Source organism: Nipponia nippon, unplaced genomic scaffold (assembly GCF_047370975.1).
Source record: "Nipponia nippon isolate SJK-2023a ecotype South Korea unplaced genomic scaffold, ASM4737097v1 scaffold_5, whole genome shotgun sequence".
Lineage (NCBI taxonomy): Eukaryota > Metazoa > Chordata > Aves > Pelecaniformes > Threskiornithidae > Nipponia > Nipponia nippon.
In genome coordinates this window covers 276,400-300,868 of record NW_028262369.1, presented here as the reverse complement: position 1 = coordinate 300,868, position 24,469 = coordinate 276,400, and the positions used below count along the sequence as shown (strand labels likewise).

Genomic DNA, 24,469 nt, shown 5'->3' with positions numbered 1-24,469 from the left:
CTGTGGCAGCAAAGACGACCAACAGTGTCGTGGGCTGTTTCCCCAGGAGCATAGCCAGTAGATGGAATGAACTGATGATTATCCCACTCTACTCAACAGCTGTGAGACTGTGTCTAGAGTTTTGTGACCAGTTTTGAGCGCCTGATACAGGAAGGACATAGATAAACTGGAGCAAGTTCAGCAGAGGGCCACCAAGATGATTAGGGGGCTGAAGCACCTGTCTGTGAGGAAAGGCTGATGGTACTGGGCTTGTTCAACCTGGAGAAGGCTTCAGGGCGGGAGGGCCTGCCAGTACTTGCAGGGAGTTCATCAAGAAGGTGTAGCCAGGCCTTTCACAGAGTGGTGATGCATGGTGGGAGGAACGGGCAAAAGCTGAACTGAGAAAGGTTCTGACTACATATAAAGAAAAACTTTTTCACCCTGAGGACAGTCAGGCAGGGAAACCGGTTGCCCAGAGATGTCGTGCAGTGTCTGTCATCAGAGCTTTTTACGACTAACATGGATAAAGGCCCAAGTAAGCTGGTCTGTCCGAGGTGATCCTGCTTTGAGTAGGCGGCTGAACTAGAGACCTCTTCGGGCCCCTTCCGGTCTTAATTATCCTGCAGTTTACAGTCGTTGACTCAGTGTAACAACATGTACATTGTAACTCTGGGGGGGCTTGCCCCGATGGAAGGAAAATGTCATTCCTCCGTTGCCCTTTGCATTTGGATAAGGAGGTTCTGTACAGACCTTGTAACCAGAAGCTGCAGCAAGCTCATGTTGTTCGAATGTGCCCTTGGCAGCTTCAGACTCCATGCACAGCTCTACTTCCTGGCATAAATAGGAAGCTTTTGCTTACTTGGTGGTGAGAATCTGTCAAGGTGTGTGTTAATTAAAGGAATAGATGATAATTTATTTGTGTGGATTTGAAGTGCCATCGCAGCCCTTGGTCTTGCAAACTGCCTTCAGAAAAAAATGGGGTAAGCCACCATTTTAGGCACACCAGAGCAACTGTTGTGGCAGATGTGGGTTTGTGTGGGAGTCTTCAGAGGAAGCAGGTGTCATTTAACAATGGCTTTAATGATGGGAGAATTTTGAAAGGTCTTTTATTAAGTGTCCTGCAGAATCAAGTTTTTATTTCCAAATGCAGTTATTGTGTTAGCGGTAATATCTGTAGAGTTTTCATACAGTGCATCTGCTAGTGCACCTTAATGCTGAATTAAGGATAGGCAGGTAAGGCCTATTGAGACTATAGGTTGTTTGGTTGGTTTTTTGTTGGTTGGTTTTTTTTTAGCGTCTTCCATTTAGCCATGGATAAGAGCTATTGTCTAACTCGGATAAAGTGGGACAAACTGTATCTTTCATAGGAGAGGCTGAGAATGAAGATGAGGGAGCCAAACTCTTCTCAGGACAAGAGGCAGCGGGTACAAATTGAAACACATGAAATTCCACCTGAACACAAGAAAACTTTTTTAATGTGAGGGTGGTCAAACACTGGAACAGGTTGCCCAGAGAGATTGTGGAATCTCCATTCATGGAGATAATTCCAACACCTGGCTGGACAAGGTCCAGGGCAACCTGTTCTAGCTGACCCTACTTGAGCAGGATGGTAGGACAAAGTGATCTCAAGATGTCCCTTCCAACCTAAACAATTCTGTGATTCTGTGAAATTTCCACTGACATGTACCTCTTCTTTTCTCTCATGTCTCTTCTAGGTGGTGGATTCCCAGCTGGCTTGCATGATGAATGAGAACAGCATAGACTACATATCTCGTTTTAATGACCTTGCCCAGGAACTGTCAATACCTGAGCCAACGCGCAGGGAAATTCTGTTTGATGGAGGAGGTGGTGGCCCCCCAATCGGGGATCTCTCGCAGTGAGTGCATGAGACCAGCGGGCTGGTGTAGACTGTTCAGCTGAAGTTGGAGCTTGCAGCGCTGGATCATGGCATGGGCAGGTTGTAGAGAAGCAGCTGAGGCTCAGTTGTCCCTGTCTTGTGCACTTCTTTCTAAAAGAGAAGCATTGTCTTCAAAGGTCTGAAGAAGTACTTGCAAGTCCTGGAATGTGCAATATACTGGGAACAACAAAACGTGGAATAGTATTACAGGAAATAGTGTATCCCCTGCATCAGTGATATAAGATGGCAGGTCTATGGGACAGTCCTGGACTTGTACTTTGGAGTGGCCTAAGCAAGAAGCTCAAGCAGGGAAGGGTATTGCCAGAAACTCCCCTACGTGAATTATTTTTTGCATAGTAATCAAAATGCCATGATTTGGGATCCACATTGAAGTTGTGGAGGATGAAGGGTGGGGGTGGGTATGGGAACCATTTTGCATCTTAACATGTCCTGGTTGGCACTCTTTTTATCAGTCAGTCAAACCGAAGTTTCTTGCGCTCTCTTCAAAGGCGCTGCAACTCCACGATGCTTCGTTTTTATAGACCATTCTGTTTCTTTGGCTATGTTTTGTTGTTTGACCATTCCAGCAGGGGCACGTACCTGCTTTCTTGTTTTGTAGGGGAGCTCTGATTCACCCTGCTCCCAGATTGCATGGATCCTTGGGGAGTTTCCTCTATTTTTAAACCCTGTCACACATCACAATCATCATCATCCTGACTGCACTCACGTTCTCCACCTTTGAGATTCTTCATCACATTGCACAGTTCATCCCACGAGTGGGAGAGTGCTTTTTTGCTTTCCCTGAAGAACGGTTGCTTTTTAAGTCAGGAAACACTGCAAAAGAGCTTACTGGAATCACTAGGAAAGCTTTGTCATAATTAGTCTTGGCTTTGCTGGAAACCTGTATATATTGCCATCTTTCTTCAAAAAACAGGATTTACCTGGGAGAGGAAATAGGAAAGAATATTGTAATGTATAGAAACAAATAATATGGTAACGCTAAAGTCGTTGAGATCTGTTTCGTGTCATGAAGAGGAGAGGTGTCAAGTCCTAGCTTAATCCCTTAGTCCTTCCTTATTTTCTCCTTGTTCTGTGAATTCCAGGTGCTCTGTGGTACCTCAGGGCATCGTTTTTCAGTACAGTCACTCCCAGGCCCTAGTGGATCTGGTACTCCCTCTACTAAATCCCTATGCATTTAATGTTAGTGTTTTAATATTTGAAAGACCCAGGTTCTGATACCAGCGGGTTCAAAGGAATATAAAGTTACTTTCTCTACAGCTGGTTGTCTGTCGATTCTACCTTTATAACTCAGGAGACTTTTCCTATTTCCTTTCCTACCGGTCATGAGAGAGAATACCTTTATTGTGCCCCTTTTTTAAGCACTTGTCTGCTTCTCCAGTAAGAGGATGTCCCTTGGCTATTTTAAGTAGCTCTGAACTTATCCAAGGGGCTAGTCCTATATAAACCTCAACTTTATATTACTAATAAATAAACAAAACTTATCCATCTCTTAGGCTATTATCAGGGGTTCATTTTCCCAACTTGCACTATACTTGGTGGATGTAGTTCTACCTGCCTTTAGCTACTTTTACAAGGCATTTGACTGGGAGTTTCTTCTTGTAACCTTGCTCACGATGCACTGATTGGATTTGCTCTTTTCCTGGTCACTTTACCCTGCTTTATGTAGATTATTTTTTTTTAACCGCTATATAGTTTGCCTTATGTTTTCTATCATTAAGAGAAAATGTAACAAGTTTTCTGATGCACCTTTTGTGTGGCCCAGAGCAACCTTCCTGATTTCACTCAAAAAGTAGTGAGATTTGGATGACATTCCAAGACCCCACGTATCAGGTTGCTGCATTCTCCTCTTTGACATAGGAACCATGCAGATGTGTAAAAACAGCGTTAGCACACTTAGACGTTCCTAGCAGGGAGGCACATCTGTATTGCTAGCAAGAAAACAATCATGACTAGAAGAACGGAGAATTTCATACCTGTGGGCTAACTTCCTATTCCGACTGCATGTCACGTGGGGTATTAAGTCCTTCTGTCATTATTTCTCTTTCATTATTCTTACAGAGCCTTGTTTGAGAATTCTGATGCAGCTATCAGGAAATCATGTAAACCGAGAATATAAAAAGTTGAAGGCTGTCAGAAGAATGAGTGCCGAGGAGTGTATCATTCTGAGCATTCACCCTTGGTGTGGAGAGGATACCCGTTAATCTCAAGAGCCATTCCCTCTAAAACTTTTAAGTTTCACTTACAGTCCAGCTGTATTTTGGTTTGAGCTTTCCCTCTTGGTTTTGGCTTCTTACATCAGTAATGCTGATTATCCTATATGCTGTACCTCCAAAAATCCTTCGGACTTGCAGGACAAAAGTAGAGGGCTCCTACTGCAGCTGTGGCTGTGGATGACAGGACATGCAGGAGGAGGTGTGATACGTTCTAATCAAGCACTGTATAAAGAAAATAAATCTGAACTCTCATTCTTAAACTTCTGGATATTGAAAGACCGGCCTGATGGTCTCCCGTGTATTTAGGTAGCTTGACAAACATTCCATCTCCTTTACCCATGCTGGTACCGGAGTGGCTGTGACGCTGGTTTTGACTCTTGGGTTGCCTAGGATAAGTGCCAGTGTTGCTGCGCCTGTACGGCAGAGCACTTCGTCGAGATCGGTGAAGACTTTCTGCCGTCCGATACAGGGAGCGGTCAGGCTGCCCGTTCTCAGCCCATTCAGTGGCCGTAGGGGGGTAATAGAATGGCAGAATGAAGTCAGCATAGTGGCTCTTTTTAATGATGCCATGAGATCAGAAAATGTTCATATCCTGAACCTTTGCAAGTAGACTTGGACTACCAAGTAATAACAAAGTGGAAATGACAGAGGTCAGTTCAGCACTCAGAATTTTGGGGTTAGAAATGTGTTTGGCATCAGCCTCTTAAAAGTTGTCATTATGAAACAGCATTCGATTTCAGGAATGTAATGCTTTGCAAACTGCAGTTTAATAATAAAGCCCTTTCAGGACAAGTAAGTTTTATCAGGGAAAAACTTGAAAATAACTTAGATCATTGTGGTAATTTTGAATTGATGCAGAATTTGTTATCCTTATTACGTGAAAGGTCACTTTCACACACCTCTGATTCCACCAGTTCTAGATTTTAGGTGGATGTGCTTTACAATACTAATCATCATCAGTTTGTGCCTAAGACTGAGAAGCGAAAAATTGGGGGGGGGGGGGGGGGGGTAGAGGGGTGTGTGTACATACACACACATATGTATATATACACATACATACAGAGATGTATGCTTGTGTGTGTGTGTATTTTTTTTTCTGTAAAACACAAAACTTTTTCAATTGTAATTATTTCAGCTTCCCCAACAGCAGTAACAAAATCCGTATGTATAACAATGTCAGCCTGTCCTAAGCAAACATTCAATCAAGTTACACTGAAATGCACACAGGATTATATTTGAGGTAAACGTGACTTTGTTAGCTTAATAGCTTCTTGGGGCACTGTAAGGTGGTTGGAGAGGGCAAATGGACACTAACAACCTCCAGTTCTAGTATTAATTGCTCTAGGCTTTCCCTGTGTTGGTTTAGAGACTGTATACAATAAGGAAGTTCTGAGTAGTTCAGCAAAAGGAATGGCAGAAAATTCAGTATTCGTTGTCATCGTAGTCTGGGTGAAAAGCAGTACTACATCCTAAGAATTAGATCTACCCGTGTGTGCATGTGTGCGCTAACTGGGTTTTCTGCTGCATGTTGCATCCTGATTACCCACACAATTCATTTTATCTTTTATCACTAAATCTACTAAGCATAGGAATACTAATTGTTTTTAATATGGCATTGTTAGGCCTTTTCTTGACACCCCTCTTTATATTTCTAAATTGAATTAAATGGCTTGGATCAAATCTAATCTATAAAGACATCTCACTTACTGACTCTGCAGATCCCAGAGTGAAAATTAAGTTGCATTTTGGTTTTTTTACACTCAGACTTCGGATGCATTTATAAGGAAAGTACTGCACTTTTTTTTTTTTTTTTTAACCTTTTCAGACCTTTGAATCTCTTAATTTCACAGCAATCTGTAAATGTTAACTAAGTGAAACCTTGGCAAGCACTACGGCAATAAGTTATCATTAATTATTGAAACATGATAACTGCTTTAGAGCTTATGGTTCTGGCAGCAAAATTAATGCTGTTTCTTTTAATAATAGTTAAGCCATATCATCTAAGGTTTCTGGCTTGTTTGAGATGTGAATTTGTTTTATAAATATACCTATATAGTGTATGTATAAAGCAGAATGCCTGTCCTTACTGATTATTTTTTTGTACCATATTGTAAATTATATTATTTATTCTTTACCAATTTTGGAAAAAGGTGTTTTGGTTATTTAATATAATATACAAAAGCTGTTAAACTTCCTCTGTTTAAATTTCCGATTCAACTTGTAAAGCTGTTTTTATTCTTGTGCATAAATACATACTAATACTTGGTCTAACTTACGTCCAGTGTGTTACTTGCTGTTCACGCCCTATCAGATCTTCCCATTTAACCTTTATTTACATAATAATGGCCCCTGGGGGCGGGGGCTAAAAACTTGTCTGTAAGGCCAAGCCTTCCAAGGTGAAATTCTGGTTTCGGTGAAATCAGTGGCGTAACTTCCATTGGTGTCTCCCATCCCAGAATTTTCATTATTTTCACCATGGTGAGAGAAGGTTTTGGTTGGGTCTTTTTTTTTTTTTTTTTTTTGCTTTACAGCTTCCATTTCCAGTAGTGTCGCTAAGTGCGAGTGTCAGAAATGGGCTGTCTGTCCTCAATGTCCTGTCTTTGTCCAGGGTCACCAGTAACAAGGGGAAGAAAGAAAAAAAAAAAAAAAAAAAAAAAAAGCAAACCACAAAAAAGAAACACCAAGCAAAAGGGTACAGTAAAAAGGGTATTGTATGTCTTGGGTTTTATTTTTTTCCTTCATGGCTTCAGATAAGCAGGAACTTAGATGTAGAGGTTGTATTCAGGCCATCATGTTTTATATAGCCACTACCAGGAAAACTCTTTTCACCCTGAGGACAGTCAGGCAAGGGAACAGGTGGTGCAGTGTCTGTCCTCAGAGCGTTCCCAAACAAAACTGAATAAAGCCCAGAGGAAGCTGGTCTGATGTAGCTCACCATGCTCTGAGCAGGAGGTTAGGCTCTAGACCTGAGGTTCCTTTCAAGCTGAATTATGCTGTGATCTTTGTCATTAACTTCACTAATTCCTTTTTGTACACATTTAGGATTTTGGTTTCTGCAATATACAACGGCAGCTTTAGTATAATTATACATTGAGAAAGTGCAAGAGTGTTCTTAAACTAGGTAAGAAATGGAGAACATTTTAAAAAGCTCAACAAAAACCTTATTAGTAATATTCTTTGATGCTTCCTTTCCATCCAAAGAGTAAGGACTCGTCTCTGCCACTTGTGTACTGAGAAGACTGGACTATGTGACTAAGTTTCAGCTCTTTCTGTGCAGCTTCTTACCTTTGCCATGCTGTGACAAAGGCTCACAGCTAAGAGACCTTCAATTCTTTTCCACCTTATGTCAAAGCTGGTACTGAATCCTAACACTTTCTTTTCTCATAGATATCTGATTTTGCCCTTAATGACCAAAACTTAACACTGAATGAGTCGGAAGAATGATTAGCAAAGCAAGATGTTGCAGTCAGAGTACGTATTTTTGGTGTGTTGTTTTTTTGTTTGATTGTTCGGGGTTTTTTTAATCCTTCAAGACAAAAGCAGCAATATGGCTGCCTCTAAATTTACTTCTTGGCACACGGGAAGCTGTGGAGCCATTAAATAAAATCTTCAGCTGAAAATGTTAACTTGTAACGTTTGGTTAAAAAGGCCATGCAAGTGTTGGCTCCTTGAGTGTGACTGTACCAGCTCCTGCAAGTGTTGGCTCCTTGAGTGTAGCTGTAGCAGCTCCTCTGAGCCCAGATTCTCCAGGAAACCGATGGCTTTCATGTGGCCGTTGCCCAACAGGGCTTCAGCTGCAGCCCGCAGAGCTGCGAGGAATTTATGGACGCCGTTTCCTGGGCAGGGGAAGAGGTGAACGGTAGCAGATGGATCGTTATCGATCAGGTTACACCCCGGGGTCCGCAGCCCTGCGTGCACGCTGCCTCCCCACCGGCTGCGCTGCGCGAGGCTGAGGTGCAGGCCTCTGCCCCGAGAGAGCCAGGTGAAGCTTCAGAGGTTCCCAACAGACACGGCGCTGCAGGCGCCAGGTTATCAAGGCGTCTCGGAGGTTATTCCTTACGATGGTCTTCCTCCTGATTTTTGCTTTACGTTGACGTTTTTGGGTGAAATGCCCCTGTAAGGCCGCCGGGACCTGGCTGCACGGCTGAAGCGCGGACTGCAGCCGCCCCCTCTCGGGGCTCTCGCAGCCGTTTACCACAGGGGCACCACCCCCAGCGGACAAAAACCGGCCTTCGTCGCCCGAGAGGCAGCGCCGGCCGGGCTCGTCCGTGGGGACGGGACTACACGCTCCGCAGCCCGCCCTCGGGAGCAGGCGGCCGCAGCCGAGGCTGCGGCAGGGCGGCTGCCGCGCCGCGCCCCCTCAGGGAGAAGGCGACCAGGCCCGCTGCGGACGCCGCGCCCCTTTGCCCGCCACTTACCGCCGGGGGGCGGCCGTCCTCCCTAGCCCTTTAAACGCCCTCCCGCTGCTCGCCCCGCTCCTCCTCTCAGCCAATGGCTCTGCCGTTCCCTCTGACGGACGCGCGGCCTTACCAATGGGAGGCGGCCAGGATGAATGACGACGCGGGCGCTTTTCAAGCTTCCCTCCCTCTGCGAGGCTCAGCGGACAGGCGGGATATCGAGAGAGCGGGCTGCGTTGAATTGGCTGCTCGACGTGATGGGCAGGTGGGTCAACCAACGGTAGGGCAGGGCGGGCCCGCCGGCGCTACCTGCTGTCCAGGCGGCCGACGAGGAGCGCCGTGTGCCGGGCCGTGGCGTGGAGCCCGTCGTCCGCCACCATGTTCCAGGGCCCCGAGGCCGACTCGGCCAAGCCCAGCTCCAGGTGGCGCAGCGGGGGTGCACTGGCGCTGCGGGGCTGAAGGGAGAAACGGGAAGAGCCGTGCGGCGGCGCGGGGCCCGCGGCGGGGCTTTGTTCGGGCTGAGGGAGGCGGGAGAGGTGCAAGGCTCCGGCTGAGGCGCGGCGCTCGGGGCGGGGGCTCCGGCTGAGGGCCGGGGGCGCGGGGGAGGGCGCGCTGCGGCCGAGGCGCGGCGCCGAGGGGAGGGAGGCAGGCGGGGGGCTCCGGCTGGGGGCAGTGGGTCCCTACTGGGGGGCCTGTTGGGCCGCGCTGAGCGGGGTCGCCGCCCCCCGTCCCTCCGGTAGCCGCTGCGGCAGGAGGCCAGCGCGGGGCGGCGGCGCTCGCCGCCTGCCCGGTGACCTTGCTGCGCCTCCGTTTGCCTCTCCCGCGCCCCCGGAGCGGGCGGCGCGGGGAGCGGGGCGCCGCCGCGGGCTCGGGGCTGCGCGGAGCGAGGGCGGGCGGGGCCGGTCCCGTCCCCGCGGGGCTGCAGCGCTCGGCGCCTGGCCCCGACCCGCCGGGAGCGGGGCTGAGCTCCTGCTGGGGTTACGGGCTGGAGGGGGGCCGGGTCCTGAGGGGGTCCCGTGCGGGGAGAAGGGCCTGGCGCTGCGGAGGCCCTCCTTCCCCGTGTCCGCCCTGCCCAGGGCGGGAGGAGGGCCCGGGGACGCGCTGCGAAGCTTTGAGAGGATCTAACGCAAACGCCTGCGTAAGCAGATGTTATCTTGTTTTCGCCTTACGAAGTTGAAGTATGTTGTTATACTTGGACGAGGGCCTGTACCCTAATAACTTGGAGCTGGAGTGATTAATCCATCTGCGAGGTAATCATGTGCTCGGAGGGGAAGGAAGGAGGCGTTTTGAAACTGTGTAAGGGTGCTTTAAGTTTGCCTTTTATTCCAGTTGCTCTAAGCTGTGACCTGGTTTTAAAAGACTTCTGAGGATGCTCTGTCCTTAATATAGTCTCTGAGAAGATTCTGTTCTCATGGTAATTTTGAAACCATGTTTAACTCATAAATTGGGTTTCTGCATAGAATCTGGAAGGCAGACCATCATAACTTTTTAGTTAGTGGCAAGCAAAGGTGGTCTTGTGAGAGCTTGTTCTCTGGCATTGTGACAGAGTGTTTTCACCGTGCCCGAGAGCGAGCTATAGCAATACGCACAGCTATATAAACAGACCCGGCATAGCAAGCGTGCACGCTGCAGCACTGCAATACGTTATGGTACTGGATTTTGTAGAGTGGTCTCTGGGACGGTGACTGTTGACATACGGCCTGTGCCGTCAAAAGCAAAAAGTACTTACTTTAAGGACACTTTTTCCATTGATTCCCTAAACAAAACTTTATTTAGTGATAATGAAAGTCCTTTTGTGGTTCTTGACGTGTAGAAGATTCTCTAATTAACACTGAGCCTAATTCAAAATCCCTGCAGCAACCACCAACAGCTGCGGAAGTGGGAAAAAAATAATTCTTCCTAATGTGAAATGAGGAAATTATAAACAAATGCTTTGCATTTTGAGAACTTCGTAATACAGGGGTATTAGTTAGAAATAGCTTGTGCCAAAAATATTTTAAATTAAAGCTTCCACTTTAGATAATTGTCCAGTGAGATGTATCTCTAGTGAGCCAGTTAATGTGTACAGTGGTATAACGAACGACTAGTTTGCTGAATCAAATTAACTGCCTAGCTTTATTTTATTAAACTTTAATAATGACGCTTTGTATTTTTAAGGAAGTTTTGCTTTCCAAAATAAAATGAGGAATTGCATGTCTAAGAGTTGCTGTTGCTCTGAAGCAAAGCAGAACAGAGTTGTATCATTCCATTGTTGGTGCACACTATAAAGATGCATCGCTTTCACGTATCCTCAATTCATCTAGTATATGAGCAGCTTCACGGCTACTGTATAAAGCTGAAAATGTTAAACGTAGCCATCCTGGAAAGGCGATACACGTGTTCCCCTCCTCCCCATCGGTATTACTGCAGAATATTGTAGAGCTTTCAGATCAAGAGCGTCACTGACTTGACAAAGCTTGCCGTTTGTTTATGAGTGAGGTATTTAATGAGCCGTGAGTTTGTGTTGCTGCAACAGCAGGAGTGCCCCCAGCAGCTTTCTGGTCTTTGCTTTAGAGCCTGGTGTTCCAAACCTTAACACCAGTTACCTCAGTGATGGTCTCTTAGTATAATGCAACTCTCCTATTTTACCTGCTCTATTGGAACTGTCTGAAAGCTGGTAGGACTTCAGTGTGTAACTTTCAGGCAGAATTAAAAAAAAATTACATAGCCGGTGTCTTGAAGTAATGGATAAGGCTTGGCACTTCTTCCATAGGTCGACTGAAAGGTATAATGAGGAAAGGGCATTCAAATTCAAGTGTGGTAGAATGTAGGAGAAAAAGACCACAAGAACTAATTAAAATTCTTCAAGCCTGCCAGAAGAGAACAAAGCAATTAGTAGAGGCTTTTAAACTTACAGGGCAGGGTTCTTAATTTAGCTGTTCTAGATGAATTGACAGACTTCTAGTCTACTGGAGGGGAGGGGGAGAAGAGGCAGATTTAGATCGCATAGAAAACAAAGGGGGTTTGTTTTCATTACTGTTTAAAAGAATAAAACAACACCTTCCCTTTGCCCCTCTCCTCCCAAAGGAACAAAGAAGATTTAACGTACCTGGCTACAAGACTTAAAAATATGTCTATGCAAACTGGCATTATACCAATATAAATTAAAATAACTATAAATTATAAACTAAAATTACTATAAAGTGTATGTTGAATTTCCTTGTACTATGTTGAAGCGGCTCACACTGGCTTATCGAGTTTAGCAAGCTATTTTCCTTTGGTAGGATTCACAGGCTAAATCTTATTTTCTTATCTGGTGTGGGAGACCCGCGCTTCTCTCTCTGATCTAGAACTGAGTGGCATGGGAGTACAAGGAGGTCAGCAATGCTCTAGAGGCTACACGGCAAGAAAATAGCTTTGTATGCTCCCCAATTTTTGGCTGAAGCGAAGGAGCGCCAAACCCTGTCCTCTTTGCTATCATAAGCTGGAAGACCTTGTTGCTGTACTTCAGTATTATTTTTGGTAATCCCTGCGACTGACTTGGATACCTGCCTTTGCATTAGTCAGAATTTTATGGACCTGGTGTCGCAGTCACTTGAAAGTTTGTGGACTATTTGGAAAGCTCCTAGCAATGAGAAGTTTCTGAAATTGAGGAGGCAGATCCACTTGTGTACGTAGAGTCAAGACATTCTTTTGGGTGATGCTGGCAGAAACGGACACCGATTACGCTGATTTCAAAGGGCCTCCTAAGCACCTCAGCCTCTGACTTACTCATTGCAACAGTAGGGTTTTCTTAGTATCTATGGGAGGACAAAATAAGATCAATCAGTGTTGGATTTATTTTGATGATTAACTAAGTTTGTTAACTGAATAATCAAGACCTTTAATCTTAAAAATGGGTTTCTCGATTATTTTTTTTTTTTCTGCAATGGATCTTAAATCCAGCTGCAGGAATGAGAAGTAATTTGACTCTTAGGACTAGTTGTTTTTCTTAAATCAAAAAATCCGAATGTAGTTATTTTGTTATTCCCTCCTACGCGTGTAGGCATGTGTTAAGAAAACAGCATGGTAAATGGAGTGAATCTATAATGTAAGAAACTCCATCTGTATAAACGATGTTCCTCTTCCTTTCAATCTCTTTGATAGTACACTTAGATTAGTATACTTAGAACTCAAGAAAGACTAGATGAGTTAAAAAAAATAGCTGAAAAGAATAGGTAAAGTCAGAAGTCATTTAAATTATATGAGGGATACTAGCAGACCTACTTTTTTAACAGGAGCCCCTTCCCGAACTCCTCTAGGTTTGTTTTGTTTGGGGGTTTTTTGATTGTTCCCTTTTCTCTTCCTTCCAAGTTTAAATGCTTAAACTGCCTCATGGTTTCTGGACCATTGTGAGTGATCAAAATATATAATTTGCCTATACAATGTCTGTTTTAATAGCAGTTTTAGATCTTCTAAGATATGTGGAAAGCCTATAGCATAGTGGGATCTGTAGTCTGTTGGACACTAAATTAAAATTAAGAAGTAAATAAACCTTCTGCTCAGATATGATCTTACCTGTGCAGTGAACAAGACAGTTGTCCTGTCTACTGAAATTCTAGTTACTCCCTCAAGCTAAAGGGGTTCATTAAATCCACAGTTGTACTAAGGATTAAAATATTGAAACTGGCCAGTAAAGACAGTCTCTCTGAGGCTGGTCCTGACTATGTAAACTACTCCTAGACTAAAAGAGGAACTTTTTTCTCCTTCTTCCCAAAGAGAATAGAACTGCTTTCTGCATCCTGAGATCTGAAATGCTGACAAAGCTCATTTTCTGACAGGGCAGCCAAATATCTCTGCTTTTGTGAAATTAAATCTTAGGGTTAAATTGGAGTAGATCTTGGCTCCAAGAGGAACCTCTTCTTATGCCTGGCAGATAGGCAAGCTGAAACGGCTTGCTCTGTCACAGATCTATGGAGGGGATGTGTTGTATCAGTTCGCTGATGCTCGAATTCTCTTCAGGTAGAGTGGGATAAAGATCTTGCAAATTGTAACCTCTACTCGTATAAAAGTAAGGTAAGTAAAGGTTAGTTTAGGTCCCATATCAAGTATTCAGATTAGAAGAGGTGTAATTCACCTACTTTTGCTCAGCTGCTAAGATTGTGGGTAATTGGTCAAGTAGATATAACTGTAAAGATTACTTTTGATACCTAGGTATTCATTGCTTTCCCATGCTTTTTCTGTTAACTTTCCGATTAATTCCACTGATTCTACTCCCACATAGTGGTTCAGTTCCTTTTCGGGACAGGACCTGCAGTCTGTTGAGCAAGGCATAGGTATTAACTGTGGACTTACTACTCAAGGACAGTTATGACTTTTGGTAGGTTTCCAAGAAGGCAGTCTGTTTGTATTGGAACCTCCGATTTTTATGAGGATCCGTTTGATATACCTCTGGTGCAGAGCTTTGGTTGTAATGGATTTGCATCTTGACCGCTAAAAATTGGGCTTCTTGGCATTCTGCCTTTCCATTCTAAACTCTACAGCAGCTAAGATGATAACTGATGGTTGAAACTAGCAAATTTTTTAGTAGTTATGAAATGTCTGCTTTTATTTAAAAGTCGATCGGTTTCATTTGTATCACAGATGGTGATAGTTGCACACACAGTTGGTTGTGTCCTGTAGATGGGACAACTGTCTTGTCCACTGCACAGGTAAGATTATACCTGAGCAGAACCAACACACGCAGTTGGTGTGTGTAGTTTAGCAGAAAGTCTCATTCTGTAATGGTTATTTTTAAAATACTAACCAGAGTCATATGTCTCCTCTTAATTTCCTGTTGCTTCTGGAACACCACAGATAGCATAGCCACGTTAATGACCATTCCAAGTAATCGTAGATAACGTAATGATCAAGTTGACTGACTAGGAGGCTGGCAACACTTGTGCTAAATTTGATAATTTGTTAGAACAGCTCTTGAAAAGTAGATACTTCACGGACGTAGCAGAATTACGTAAGTTCAAATCAGAATAGTTATTCATAGCATACAAGGGAGAATGGGGGAGGGGACATCAAATATGTTGAATGGTGTACATTTCAAACAAACTTTGGTCTGTTGCTTCTTTCATTCTTCAATGTAGGGTATTGAAGCCCCCTGGAGGAGGTTCTAGTAATCTCTTTGGGAGTGCAGAAGAAGTTTCTTCTTCAAGCAGGCCACACCGGATGGCATCCAATATCTTTGGAGCATCAGAAGAACCTCAAAACATTCCAAAAAGAACAAACCCTCCAGGTAAGAGCAGTGACTTCCTTCAGCATGGTTCGGCTCTGAATTGCAGCACAGAACTGGTTTCATATTCCTAAAGTGGAACGCTGATCTGTCTGTCTTTTTATATTGCATTTTTACAAATTGAGTGGGCTTGAACAATAAATCTATTCAGACTTCTGAATATGTGAATATTTCAATGACCTACATGTTCACGTATTTTTTTAGCACATCATCCAAGTCTAATTCTTTCCAAGTTGAGGTCTAGGAAATGATGAGAGGAAACTGCTTCTGTTCTAGAGCTGTGTGATTAGTTAGCTGCAGTGAGTACAGCTGTGAATCTGAGATCCTCTAGTGAATTCTTGTAACAAAGGATTTCAACTAGTATCTTCAGGCAAGCAAAGGTCTCTAGGCAGTAGGGTTCTAGAAGTCTTTGAATTCTTATATCTTTTTTTATTTTTTTAATATACTGTCGTAAAACCAAGTCATCTAGAAAAAAAAAAAAAATCTAACAACTGCCTTGCAGGGGGAAAAGAAAGTGGTATTTTTGAGGATTCTAGTTCTGCTCAGCCTCGTCCACGCATCAATCCACCCGGTGGGAAGACAAGTGATATCTTTGGGTCTCCTGTATCTACCAGTGTTGTGCGAGCACACCCAAACAAGCCTAAGGTATTTGTACTTCTTTTGCTGTCAAACCAAGAAGCTAGCAGCTCAGTCAGCCGTCTTACAGTCTTGTCACAATGCAGCGCCTGTATTCTTTTTAAGATGACAGACCTGAATTATGCATAGGGTAACTTCAAATTAGACAGTTATTCCCGAAGTCTCTATTTGATAGCTTGTTATCTTTGGTACGTCAGATCTCAGCATGCTCTGTAGTTTGCAATAAAACTATTAATTAGACTGCGGATGTGTGTTCAAAAAAAAAAAAAAAAAGAGAGAAGAAATGCTTCCGAAGCCTTTGGTATTCCTTGTAAGTGAGGTACAGCTGGAGTTCTTGGCACACAGCCAAGAGGCGTTTAAGCTAGATAGGGAGAAGATCTTTTTCCTTATTCTGCAATTTGGCAGAGGTGATCTTGATACCAATTCTGGAAAGTCGGTGAACACCAGTGAGCTACAGTCATAGATCTTCACATGGCCTGGCTGTGCCCTGCACCTCTCTTAAATACATGTATCTACATTCAGCATGAAAGCACTTTAGCAAGAGATTAAGCTTATGTGATCAACAGTGAAAAAGCTAACTTGAGATCAGCTTTGAGTGTTAGGTCCAGCGTGCACTTGATTTTGTGATGTCAGACAAAAGTGTGTGTTGCTGTATCAGTTGTTATTTTTTGATCTTAAAGCTGGGATGTGTAATGGTTGGAGAGGCTTGTAGTTACGACCAAATCTGGTTTTGGAAAAAAGGAGAATATGTTGCCAATTACTTTATTTCTGTATTTAAATGCCCTATATTTGGATTTGCAACCTGCTGCTTTACTCTGAGTAGATACCATTAAGTGAGTAGCTACTATGTTGGGAATGTTTTTGACAGGTCGGATAGCATGGGAACTTAACATCCCATGAAACACAGCTCGCTGGTTTTGTGCTGAAAAGGTAGTATCAGTCTCATTTTTCCTGGTACCTTAGGAATAAAAGATCAGTCCAATTTAACTTCTTTTTTCTCTCCTTTTTTCCCCTTCAATTTGAAGGTGCTGGTAGTGTACTTTTGCCTAGCTTTTTATGCAGACTCTGGAGTGTATTTTGGGGGATTCGGGTCATAAGAAAGGAGGAGGGAAAAAGACTAGGAGCTAGGTTTTGTCAGGAGCAGTGCTGTTGATGTAGGAAAGGGCTTTGTTTTGTTTCTCTGTACCCCTTTATCAGGCTGGTCTCTGATTCTTTTTAGTTGCGCTGTTAAAAACGTAACACGTTAATTTCTGTGAATTCCCGACTAAATGGAGGACACCACTTTGGAAATTCCTGTGTCTTTAATTAGAGCATTGGAATTGTGGGAATTACTGGGACGGAAAGGAGATAGCATATTTGCAAAAATTACTGCAAGTTGAATTTCATGGGTGGGAAAACATGCAAGCTTTTCTGAAGTATTGCTGTGTGTTTCTGACAGTCAATTTTGGATTGTTGGGGAAATGGTCTTAAAAGGCTTCGTTAATTACCTGACTGTTTGGGTCACTATGGATACTGAAGGCAGTAATTGCTGAGTATAAATAGGGTGCTCAAGGGCTGCTTGTGTTCTAGTTGTGAATACCAACTTCTGGGCGGTGGTGGGTGCTTGACAAGAATGGTAATTCCAGACCTTTGGGCTGAACTGTTTATCATAGACAAAGTTTTAAGCTCTAATGAGCTAATGTAGCATCTTCATCTGCGTTTCAGTGAATTGTCTGAGACGTGCACCTTGACATAAGAGTTACCTTCTACCACCGCTTTTGGGATTATGTAGCGGTGGAGGGGATGCAGGACTGCACACAGTGTCTGCAGCTGTTGGGTTTTACCATGATAAACCTGTAAACGTACATCAGAAACAAAGCAAAACTTTCTGAAAGATTTTGTGACAGAATTACTGTTTGAGAACAATAATATACTAAGATAGTTTTTTGGTTTCTTTGCAGGATCACATTGTCTTGAAAGAAGATGAAACACCAAAGAAGCTAGAAGGTCAGCAAGAGAAATTCCTTTCTCTGTTCTCTTTCAGAAGATAAGCTCTGAGGAACAGCTGCTTATGCTTCCTCTTAACAATATAAGACTAAGGCTGGTGTTTAGGATAATATAACTGAGAAGTTTTCCTTCTGTTAGTTAGAAATTTAATGACTTCAGGGAAATGGTTCTCTTCCTCTTATTGAGGAGAGCTCCACAGGCGTAAGTCTTGATACTCTGTGTGTGTGTGTATACTTTGCTTGATACCATGTGTGTACATATAGATGTATATGGAATCTGTGTATATAGCAAAACATCCTATCAGATTGCTTCTTTCTCCCTTGCCGTCTCCTTCGAGTGTATAATCTTGGCGTTCTGTAGTTGTAAGTAACAAATAGCTGACTGGCAACACGTATTGTTGCTCAACTAGTTATTTTTAAAGAATGATGGGAACGCTGCTTTCCAGCCCAGTGTGAAAGGATTCATTGGTACGTTGCATCTCTTAATTGCCTGAAACTGCCAAAAGAATTTGGAAGGTAAATTGCTTAGCATACAGATCTTTGTTAGAAAGATTGCTGAAGGAAGAGAGGAATTGTTGCGAAAAGTGAAATTCTTCCTCAGCACCTGTTCCCTTCAGGAAAAATGAACAGATACAGAGAAACCTTAGTGTGCTATGGATGGGAGACATGGGAAATAATGCAGCCTACAGAAGATGAGGCGCTTTGTGCACTACAGAATAGCAAGTTGATCTAATCCCTTTTCTTTTTATTCAGCTACAGAGAATATCAAACCACAGCTGGAAGATGGAGGTGAGAAAAAGGATCTGGGCAAAGAGGAGCGATGCAAGGAGCCAGAACCCAAGATAGACAATCACGAGCCCCGGTTAGGGCCAAGGCCACGCTCGCACAACAAAGTTCTCAATCCGCCGGGGGGGAAATCCAGTATTGCGTTCTATTAGGGTCATCCGTTCACTTTCACTAACGGAGTCTGCACAGAAACTCTTGTCTGTGGTTGCGAGGTCAGTTTATAGACTATTGTTTGTGGATAGATTCTTAGGCAGATGGATGACGCTAAAGTGTGTAGGAAAGATAACCTGATGATTTGGGGAGGGAGGGCTGGGGAGGGAAAGGGTGCCCTGTGGAAGATGCGAGTATTGGACTGCTTGGGTGGGTGGCAGAGGGGGACATTAGTGTAACTTTGTGAAAGACCAGCGCTACTTTGTGGTGAGTTCATCAGACTGTTAAGTTCTTAGCCAGCTAGTGGCGCAGGACACTCTTGTGGGGTCAGGCTGATCCGTACAGTCAACACGTAAAACATCGCGAATGGGTGGGGACCTGGAGGTCACATCTGAAAGATTCCGAAGCACAGCGGGTAGGCTGTGCTTTCCTCTAGGCAACGGATGCAGCTTCACAGTGTCAGTTGACTTGCAGTCACTTTAATGTAAATACGTTCCACTGGAACAAGTAGTGCTGCCGTGGTTTTGAGTGTCTTCAGTCTTTGGTTCTCCTTTTCTCCTTTCTTGCTTTTCAGCACATGATTGCTGATACAAGGACAAAACATGCTGAAAGTTTCCTTTATGCTCATAAACCATCGTATGTTAATAAATATCATGGTCTTCCCCTCCCCAGAGTATTCAGGCCTTTCTGATGCCTTCAGTAATCTGCTGATTACTACAGCCAGCTCTTGACAAGCGATAATATCGGTCCAACATACTGTTTCATGTAGGTATTCTAGAAGGCTTTTATTTAAAGTATCCTGGTTGAGTGCTTGCACATTTTCTGGTAAAGATGTGGGTGCAAACAGTAGCTTTACTGTACTGGTACTCTTTTTTGAACTGGTACTCTTTGAACAGAAGCAACTTAGTGTACCATTACCGTGGAGAATATACAGAGGTGTCGAGCCAGCTAGCTTTGACCCAGCCTGTATCGCAATGCCTTAGCTTCTGCAAAGGCTTTTACTTTGTACCCTGCAGAAACCAGGACTGTTCTACTGTCTTCACCACAGCGCATTTTTTGTTTGTTTGTCTGTGCTGACTCTGTTAGTGAATTCTCTTGTCTTTGGTCAGCCATATGTTTTGCCTTTGCCTCAGATTTTTGTTGGTAAGGTTGGGAGAACTATGTGGATTCTCCCCAAACCACAGTTGTTGTTTTGAGACGTGCTGTAGACTATCCTAGTTGGAGAGACAAAGACTTTAGCAATACAAACCTTTTGGTTGTGCTGGCTATCGTAAATCATGTTTGGAAGATGTGCACGTTTTGCACAAACGTTCGTTGGGGAGGGTAGCTCCCATCATTTGTTCTCTGAATGGAGTTTCTGATCCTATCCAGAGCTTTGATATATGAATGTTAACATTAGGTGCTTATTGTTCAATGTATTTAATAGTGACTTTTTAAATTTGACATATCAAAACAGTTGTTCAGGTACACCAAAGAACAAGTGGCCTTATCTGCATATACCCACTGCTGTTCTAGCCTGGGTTCCCTGGGAACTGCTACTGTTTAGAGGGGGCTATCTCTGGGCCAGGTGCTAAAACACTCTGTGATTATAGTGCTTCCTAGACTGCTCGGTTCAGTTGATGTCAGAAGTGGTGGATGACTGCATGAAGACATAGTTGCCATTTCAAATAGTGAAAGTGAAATATATGGGGCAGGGCTAAGGGTAGAAATAGCCATGGAAAGTAGGGATTTCAATGCCTTTGTACCTTTCAGATAGATTTGGAGCTTCCTGTTCTTCTTCCCCCCCCCCCCCCCCCCAGGAAAACAAGACAGTGATTCTGACTGCAACCCTGTAATGGATTTATGTTACTTCCAAACATGTATTTCCTAGCAACTGTTCTTGAGTCTGTGCTGTCTAGCCTCTGTCTGAGCCTCAGACACATCTATCTGTTTCAATGCCTTGTTCCAGTACTTGACAGGGTTTTAAGAGGATACCATGTGGAAAAATCAACCAGCGGCTGCTTTCTGCATTGAAGGGTCTGGTGTAATTGACTCTAATACTGAGCTTGGACTTGGCATCTTCTAGTACCTGATGTGCATTGGCTACGGTGCCCGTCTTTTAAAAAGCAGCTTCCAACTAGGCCTTAAATTAGTTAAACTCTGTTCATTTTCTTGCGTTTCTTTCTTTGGACTCTAAACCATGTTTTCAACTCATCAAGTACGATCGATAAGAACATTTCTCCGGGACAAAAGGGGATTGGAAATCAAATGATAAATCATGCAATTGTCAATAAACCTCTGTATTTTGTTACTTCATTGTGTGCTGTAGATGCCTGCTTTTATAAATTAATCGGTAATCTAGTTCAATGTAGATAAACTAGTGAATTTTGTTATCTGAAATTGGAAAAAATTGCACAAATCTTTTCAGGCTTTCTGCAGTGGGGAGTACGCTTTAGAGATGTGACATCCTGCTCAAGGTTGCTCACGAGACAAGCACCTCTTATCCCTGGGCAGTGTGAAGGGACGGTAGCAAGGGTGGGCTGTTCAGGTCAATGCCTTTTTGTGGGCAACGTTCCATGGTGTTCTGTACAACGCAGGGGTGCTGTTATGCTCTTCAGCAATATTGTAAATAGACTTAAATATTCAAATATTTTAAATATTTAAGTTTATTTGTAGAGTAGTGTAGTAATTCCCCTTGAGCACGGGATGCTTTTCATCTGGAGAAGTCGCACCCCCCACTTCTACACTTCGAGCAAGTGCATAAAACTCTCCTCGTGTGCCAGACGGTCTTGGCTGACAGCGCGGAGGTAACTACAGCTGCAGAAGTCGCAGTTCCGGGTGAGTATGGACATGGTGGCCTCTCAGCCAGCAGTTGTTTCTACAGTGACTTGTATTTTGCACTGAGAGTGTTGCCACGTATAGTTCAGAACTCTTCTCTTGAGCATGCACAGTGCTTTGGGTAGGATCTGCTTAGTGTGGGAGCTGGTGAATATCCTTGATAGGTAACACATCAGCAACAAAGGATTCTCCTTCCTTTGAACTGCTGCCAACCAGTAGACTACAATATAGGTTCGCTTTGCAACTCTGTACGTTACCTCATTGCTTTGCCCCTAAATTGAAGGTTTGTAGCTTAAACACTTGGGATAGAATAATTTTCCTTCCAAGACTAAAACAGTAACCTGGATAATATTCTATCTGTTATAATAAGCTTAGCTTGCAAAGTGGTTAAAGGATGACTTGCATGCTTTCCTAAGTCATGTGTGCAATTCTAGGCATAGCTGCTGCTTAGCTCCTAAATGTGTCACCACGCCTGTCCGGTACACCACTGCTCCAATGCACAGCCCAGCGGCAATGTCATCCCTCCTGATCCCCTGTGAGCCTGATTGGCCCAGATCAGCGCGTGTTTTCCCCGGTTCGGGCTGCTGGCCTCCGTGCAGTACCTGTTAAGCAAGCACTGTCTGATGCTGTCCTTCTGTTACATCACTGCGTCGCCATTGATAAACAGCCTGCTTCGCGCTCTGAATGAGCAAGACTAATGTCCTCTCTGTCAGTGTTCTAAGTAGCATTACTGGGTTTTTTTGAAGGATTTATAGAGGTTAATCAGACTTGGAATATCTAAAGTACATTCTTGGGGCTTGTTTAGTGAGAGAACATATGTAAAGTAGTGTTGTGTGGAGACAATTATCTAAGCACTAAAGGAGTGACTGTTGTGGTATGTTCCCTGAAAAATCCTCACAGTTGCTTATGTATGATAGGATCGCACTGATGCACGGACATCCAAGCATCTTGGCTACCTGTGTGACCGTGTGGTGGAGAACAGTTTGCTTGCCTGTCAACGTGTGGAGTGTGCTCAGTTGTCAACTTGCATCTTCATAGTTTGGGAGCCAGCTGGCCACCCAGTATTTTGTTCAAGCCCTCTGATACGTCTCCTATTGAATTTCAGCTTGAAGCTCTGCCAAAATCCTCTATCACTTCCCTTTGGAAAAGGAGATGGTTTAGAATGTTGTTGAGGCTGGAGTTTTCCGTTGTTTATTTTTCCCGAGGAATAAAGCAGGGTCACAGCCAGGATGCTGTGCTATGCTAGACTAGAGAAAGCAAAAGGATACAGACCTCTGAGCGCAGACTATCTGCTGGTAACAGAGGGCAGGATTATAGAGAGACCTTGGCACACGATAAGCCATTTATGTCCTTACTTGTTATCAGCTGTGCAAGAAGTAGACTGGGCAACGATTTATTGCTAGCCAAGAACTGATGCACAGAACCCCCCCAAACAGCCGGCAGACTAAGCTGGATGCCCAGGCTGCTAGCCCAATTGCTACTTGCTCCTCCCTCTGAAAACACAGTCAATGAGCAGAAAGAGCAGTTTTTAATTATTGTGCTAAATTTGCAGCCCTGATTATTGTTTTGTCTTGCTTCTTGGGATGAAGATGATCCTCTCTTGAATCTAGCTTTCTTTCAAGCTGCAACTCCTTTTATTGTTAACAGGACCTCCTCCTCAAGCAGGTCAAAGCGCTGGCCATAACCAGCAAGAAAGCAGTAATTTGCTTTACCCATCAGCCTCTCTGGCTCCAGCTAGCTTCTGATGCTGGTCTCTTACCCTGCCGCTTTCATCCTCCCTCCTACGTAGACGTATATTTTAAATCGTAGCTATGCTGCCTTTGACTTCTCGAGTACCCGTCCCGTGCTACTGCTGGGTGTGTGCTATATGCCACTGAAGCCAAAACCAAACAGCTCTGTGCCAAAGTGTATCAGAAGCACAGAGGTCTCTCGGAAGTAACCAGGAATTAATGTTGTGCCAGTTTCTTCATAAAGATGGCAGCTTTTCCTCCCCTCCCACAAACTTACCTAAACATGGGCTCTGCTGTGTAAACGGGTTTAACGTTCTGGCTTCTGGGAGCATGCTCTGGAGCATGATGAGCAGCAAAAAAAAAAAAAAAATCCACCTTGGCGTGAGTTGCCCGAACTGAAGTCCACTTTCAAGTTTCACAGCTTGTATTTTAAGAGTTGCAATCCACTGTCTCTTACACAGGAGGAAGGTTCTGCCAAGGAATACTGTTGAAAAGAGCTTACCCTTTCCAGGGTTGCCCGAGGCTAGGGAGAGGGTGGGGGTGGGGGTTTTCAGTTACCTGTATACGGGATCAGTGCAGCACTACAAACATTAAACAAAATCAGCTGATTGTTTCTTTCCATTTCTTGCAGCACGTTGACCTCTGTGATTGCCACCCTTTCATTTTCATGACAAGCTCAAACGAAGTAGAGCACCATGCAATTACTATGTTAAAAGTTTCTCAGAAGTGAGCTCTGGCATCTCAACAGCAGGCGTCAAGCAAGAATCAGGAAGACAGGCAAAGCGAAGGTGGCTTTCCTGTCATCAGTGGAGTAATTAATGAAAAAAGCAGTTAAACAGGAGTAACGGGAAGCTGTTGATGAATCCTAATGGAGATGAGCAGGTGCTGTTGCAGGAAGGCTCATACTCTGCCTCCTTGCTGTTGTTATATCGGCTTCAAGCTTTATTAATCTGAGCAGTCTTTTAAGAAGCACTCTTTGCCTGTAAGAGGCTCTAGTAGAATCCTCCCAACCTACAAGCCACAAAGATGGTCTTTGTGCAACAGAGTCGAAGCTCACTAGAATCTGCCTGCATCTTCAGATTATATGGAAGGGTTTTTAAAAGCACGTGCAGGGATCTTTGTACAATGGTCTCTACAAAACCGCTGTAGTGAACAGAAGTTCTCCTTCTAGGCGGTGAATGTAGGAAATACGCAGGAAAGCTTCACAGTGAAACCTAGCAGAGTAGGCAGTGAGATTTCCAGTGCCACATAGTCATGGAGCTTGTTAACCAGTGGCAGATTTTAAGGAAAGTATGTCACAACTCTCTTCAAAACAGAAGAGTGAAGTTTCTTTTCTGGTAATTTGGAAGCAGATTATGGGAAATGGAAAAACAGGAATGGCTGGCATTTGAGCTTCTTCCATGAAGAACCAAGTACAGGACTTTCAGTGGGTATCCCAGCACTTGTTACAGGACCAACCCCATGGAGTTTAGCTGCAGCATCGTTTGGTATATAAACTGAGAAAGCTGATGACCTCCTGCCAGCCAGGCTCAAGTCACTGCTTTTAAGCCAGGTGTCGGTAGTATTGACGTGAAAAATCAGCTGTGTTGAACACATACTTTCTTCTGTACACAAGCC

General features: G+C 44.0%; 2 protein-coding genes across 5 annotated transcripts in view; both read left to right on the top strand.

Moving 5' to 3' along the window:
* CRAMP1 (cramped chromatin regulator 1) overlaps positions 1–6,381 on the top strand; it is a 52,561-nt gene extending 46,180 nt beyond the window's left edge. For both annotated transcript variants that reach the window (XM_087733399.1, XM_087733398.1), the window contains exon 21: positions 1,695–6,381. In XM_087733399.1, coding sequence (XP_087589525.1) covers positions 1,695–1,859 — 165 coding nt within the window. In that variant the 3' untranslated portion in view covers positions 1,860–6,381. The remainder of the gene's footprint in view (positions 1–1,694) is intronic.
* A 2,186-nt stretch (positions 6,382–8,567) lies between these two features.
* Positions 8,568–20,600, top strand: JPT2 (Jupiter microtubule associated homolog 2). Of its 3 annotated transcripts, none has more exons than XM_087733402.1 (5): positions 8,568–8,772; positions 14,603–14,751; positions 15,251–15,393; positions 17,325–17,370; positions 18,123–20,600. In XM_087733402.1, the coding sequence occupies exons 1-5, from the start codon at positions 8,663–8,665 to the stop codon at positions 18,305–18,307; spliced, it is 633 nt and encodes a 210-aa protein (XP_087589528.1). In that variant the 5' UTR covers positions 8,568–8,662; the 3' UTR covers positions 18,308–20,600. The 3 variants fall into 3 exon arrangements, with proteins under 3 accessions (XP_087589528.1, XP_087589531.1, XP_087589530.1); XM_087733405.1 differs by lacking the exon at positions 8,568–8,772 and adding an exon at positions 8,867–8,929; XM_087733404.1 differs by lacking the exon at positions 8,568–8,772 and adding an exon at positions 9,725–9,801.
* Positions 20,601–24,469: the final 3,869 nt, after the last annotated feature.

Coding starts and splice junctions, on each gene's coding strand:
- JPT2 (XM_087733402.1), top strand. CDS start 8,663: ATGACGACGCGGGCGCTTTTCAAGCTTCCCTCCCTCTGCGAGGCTCAG. Junction 14,752..15,250: donor AAAAAGAACAAACCCTCCAG/GTAAGAGCAGTG, acceptor ACTGCCTTGCAG/GGGGAAAAGAAAGTGGTATT. Junction 17,371..18,122: donor AACACCAAAGAAGCTAGAAG/GTCAGCAAGAGA, acceptor CTTTTTATTCAG/CTACAGAGAATATCAAACCA.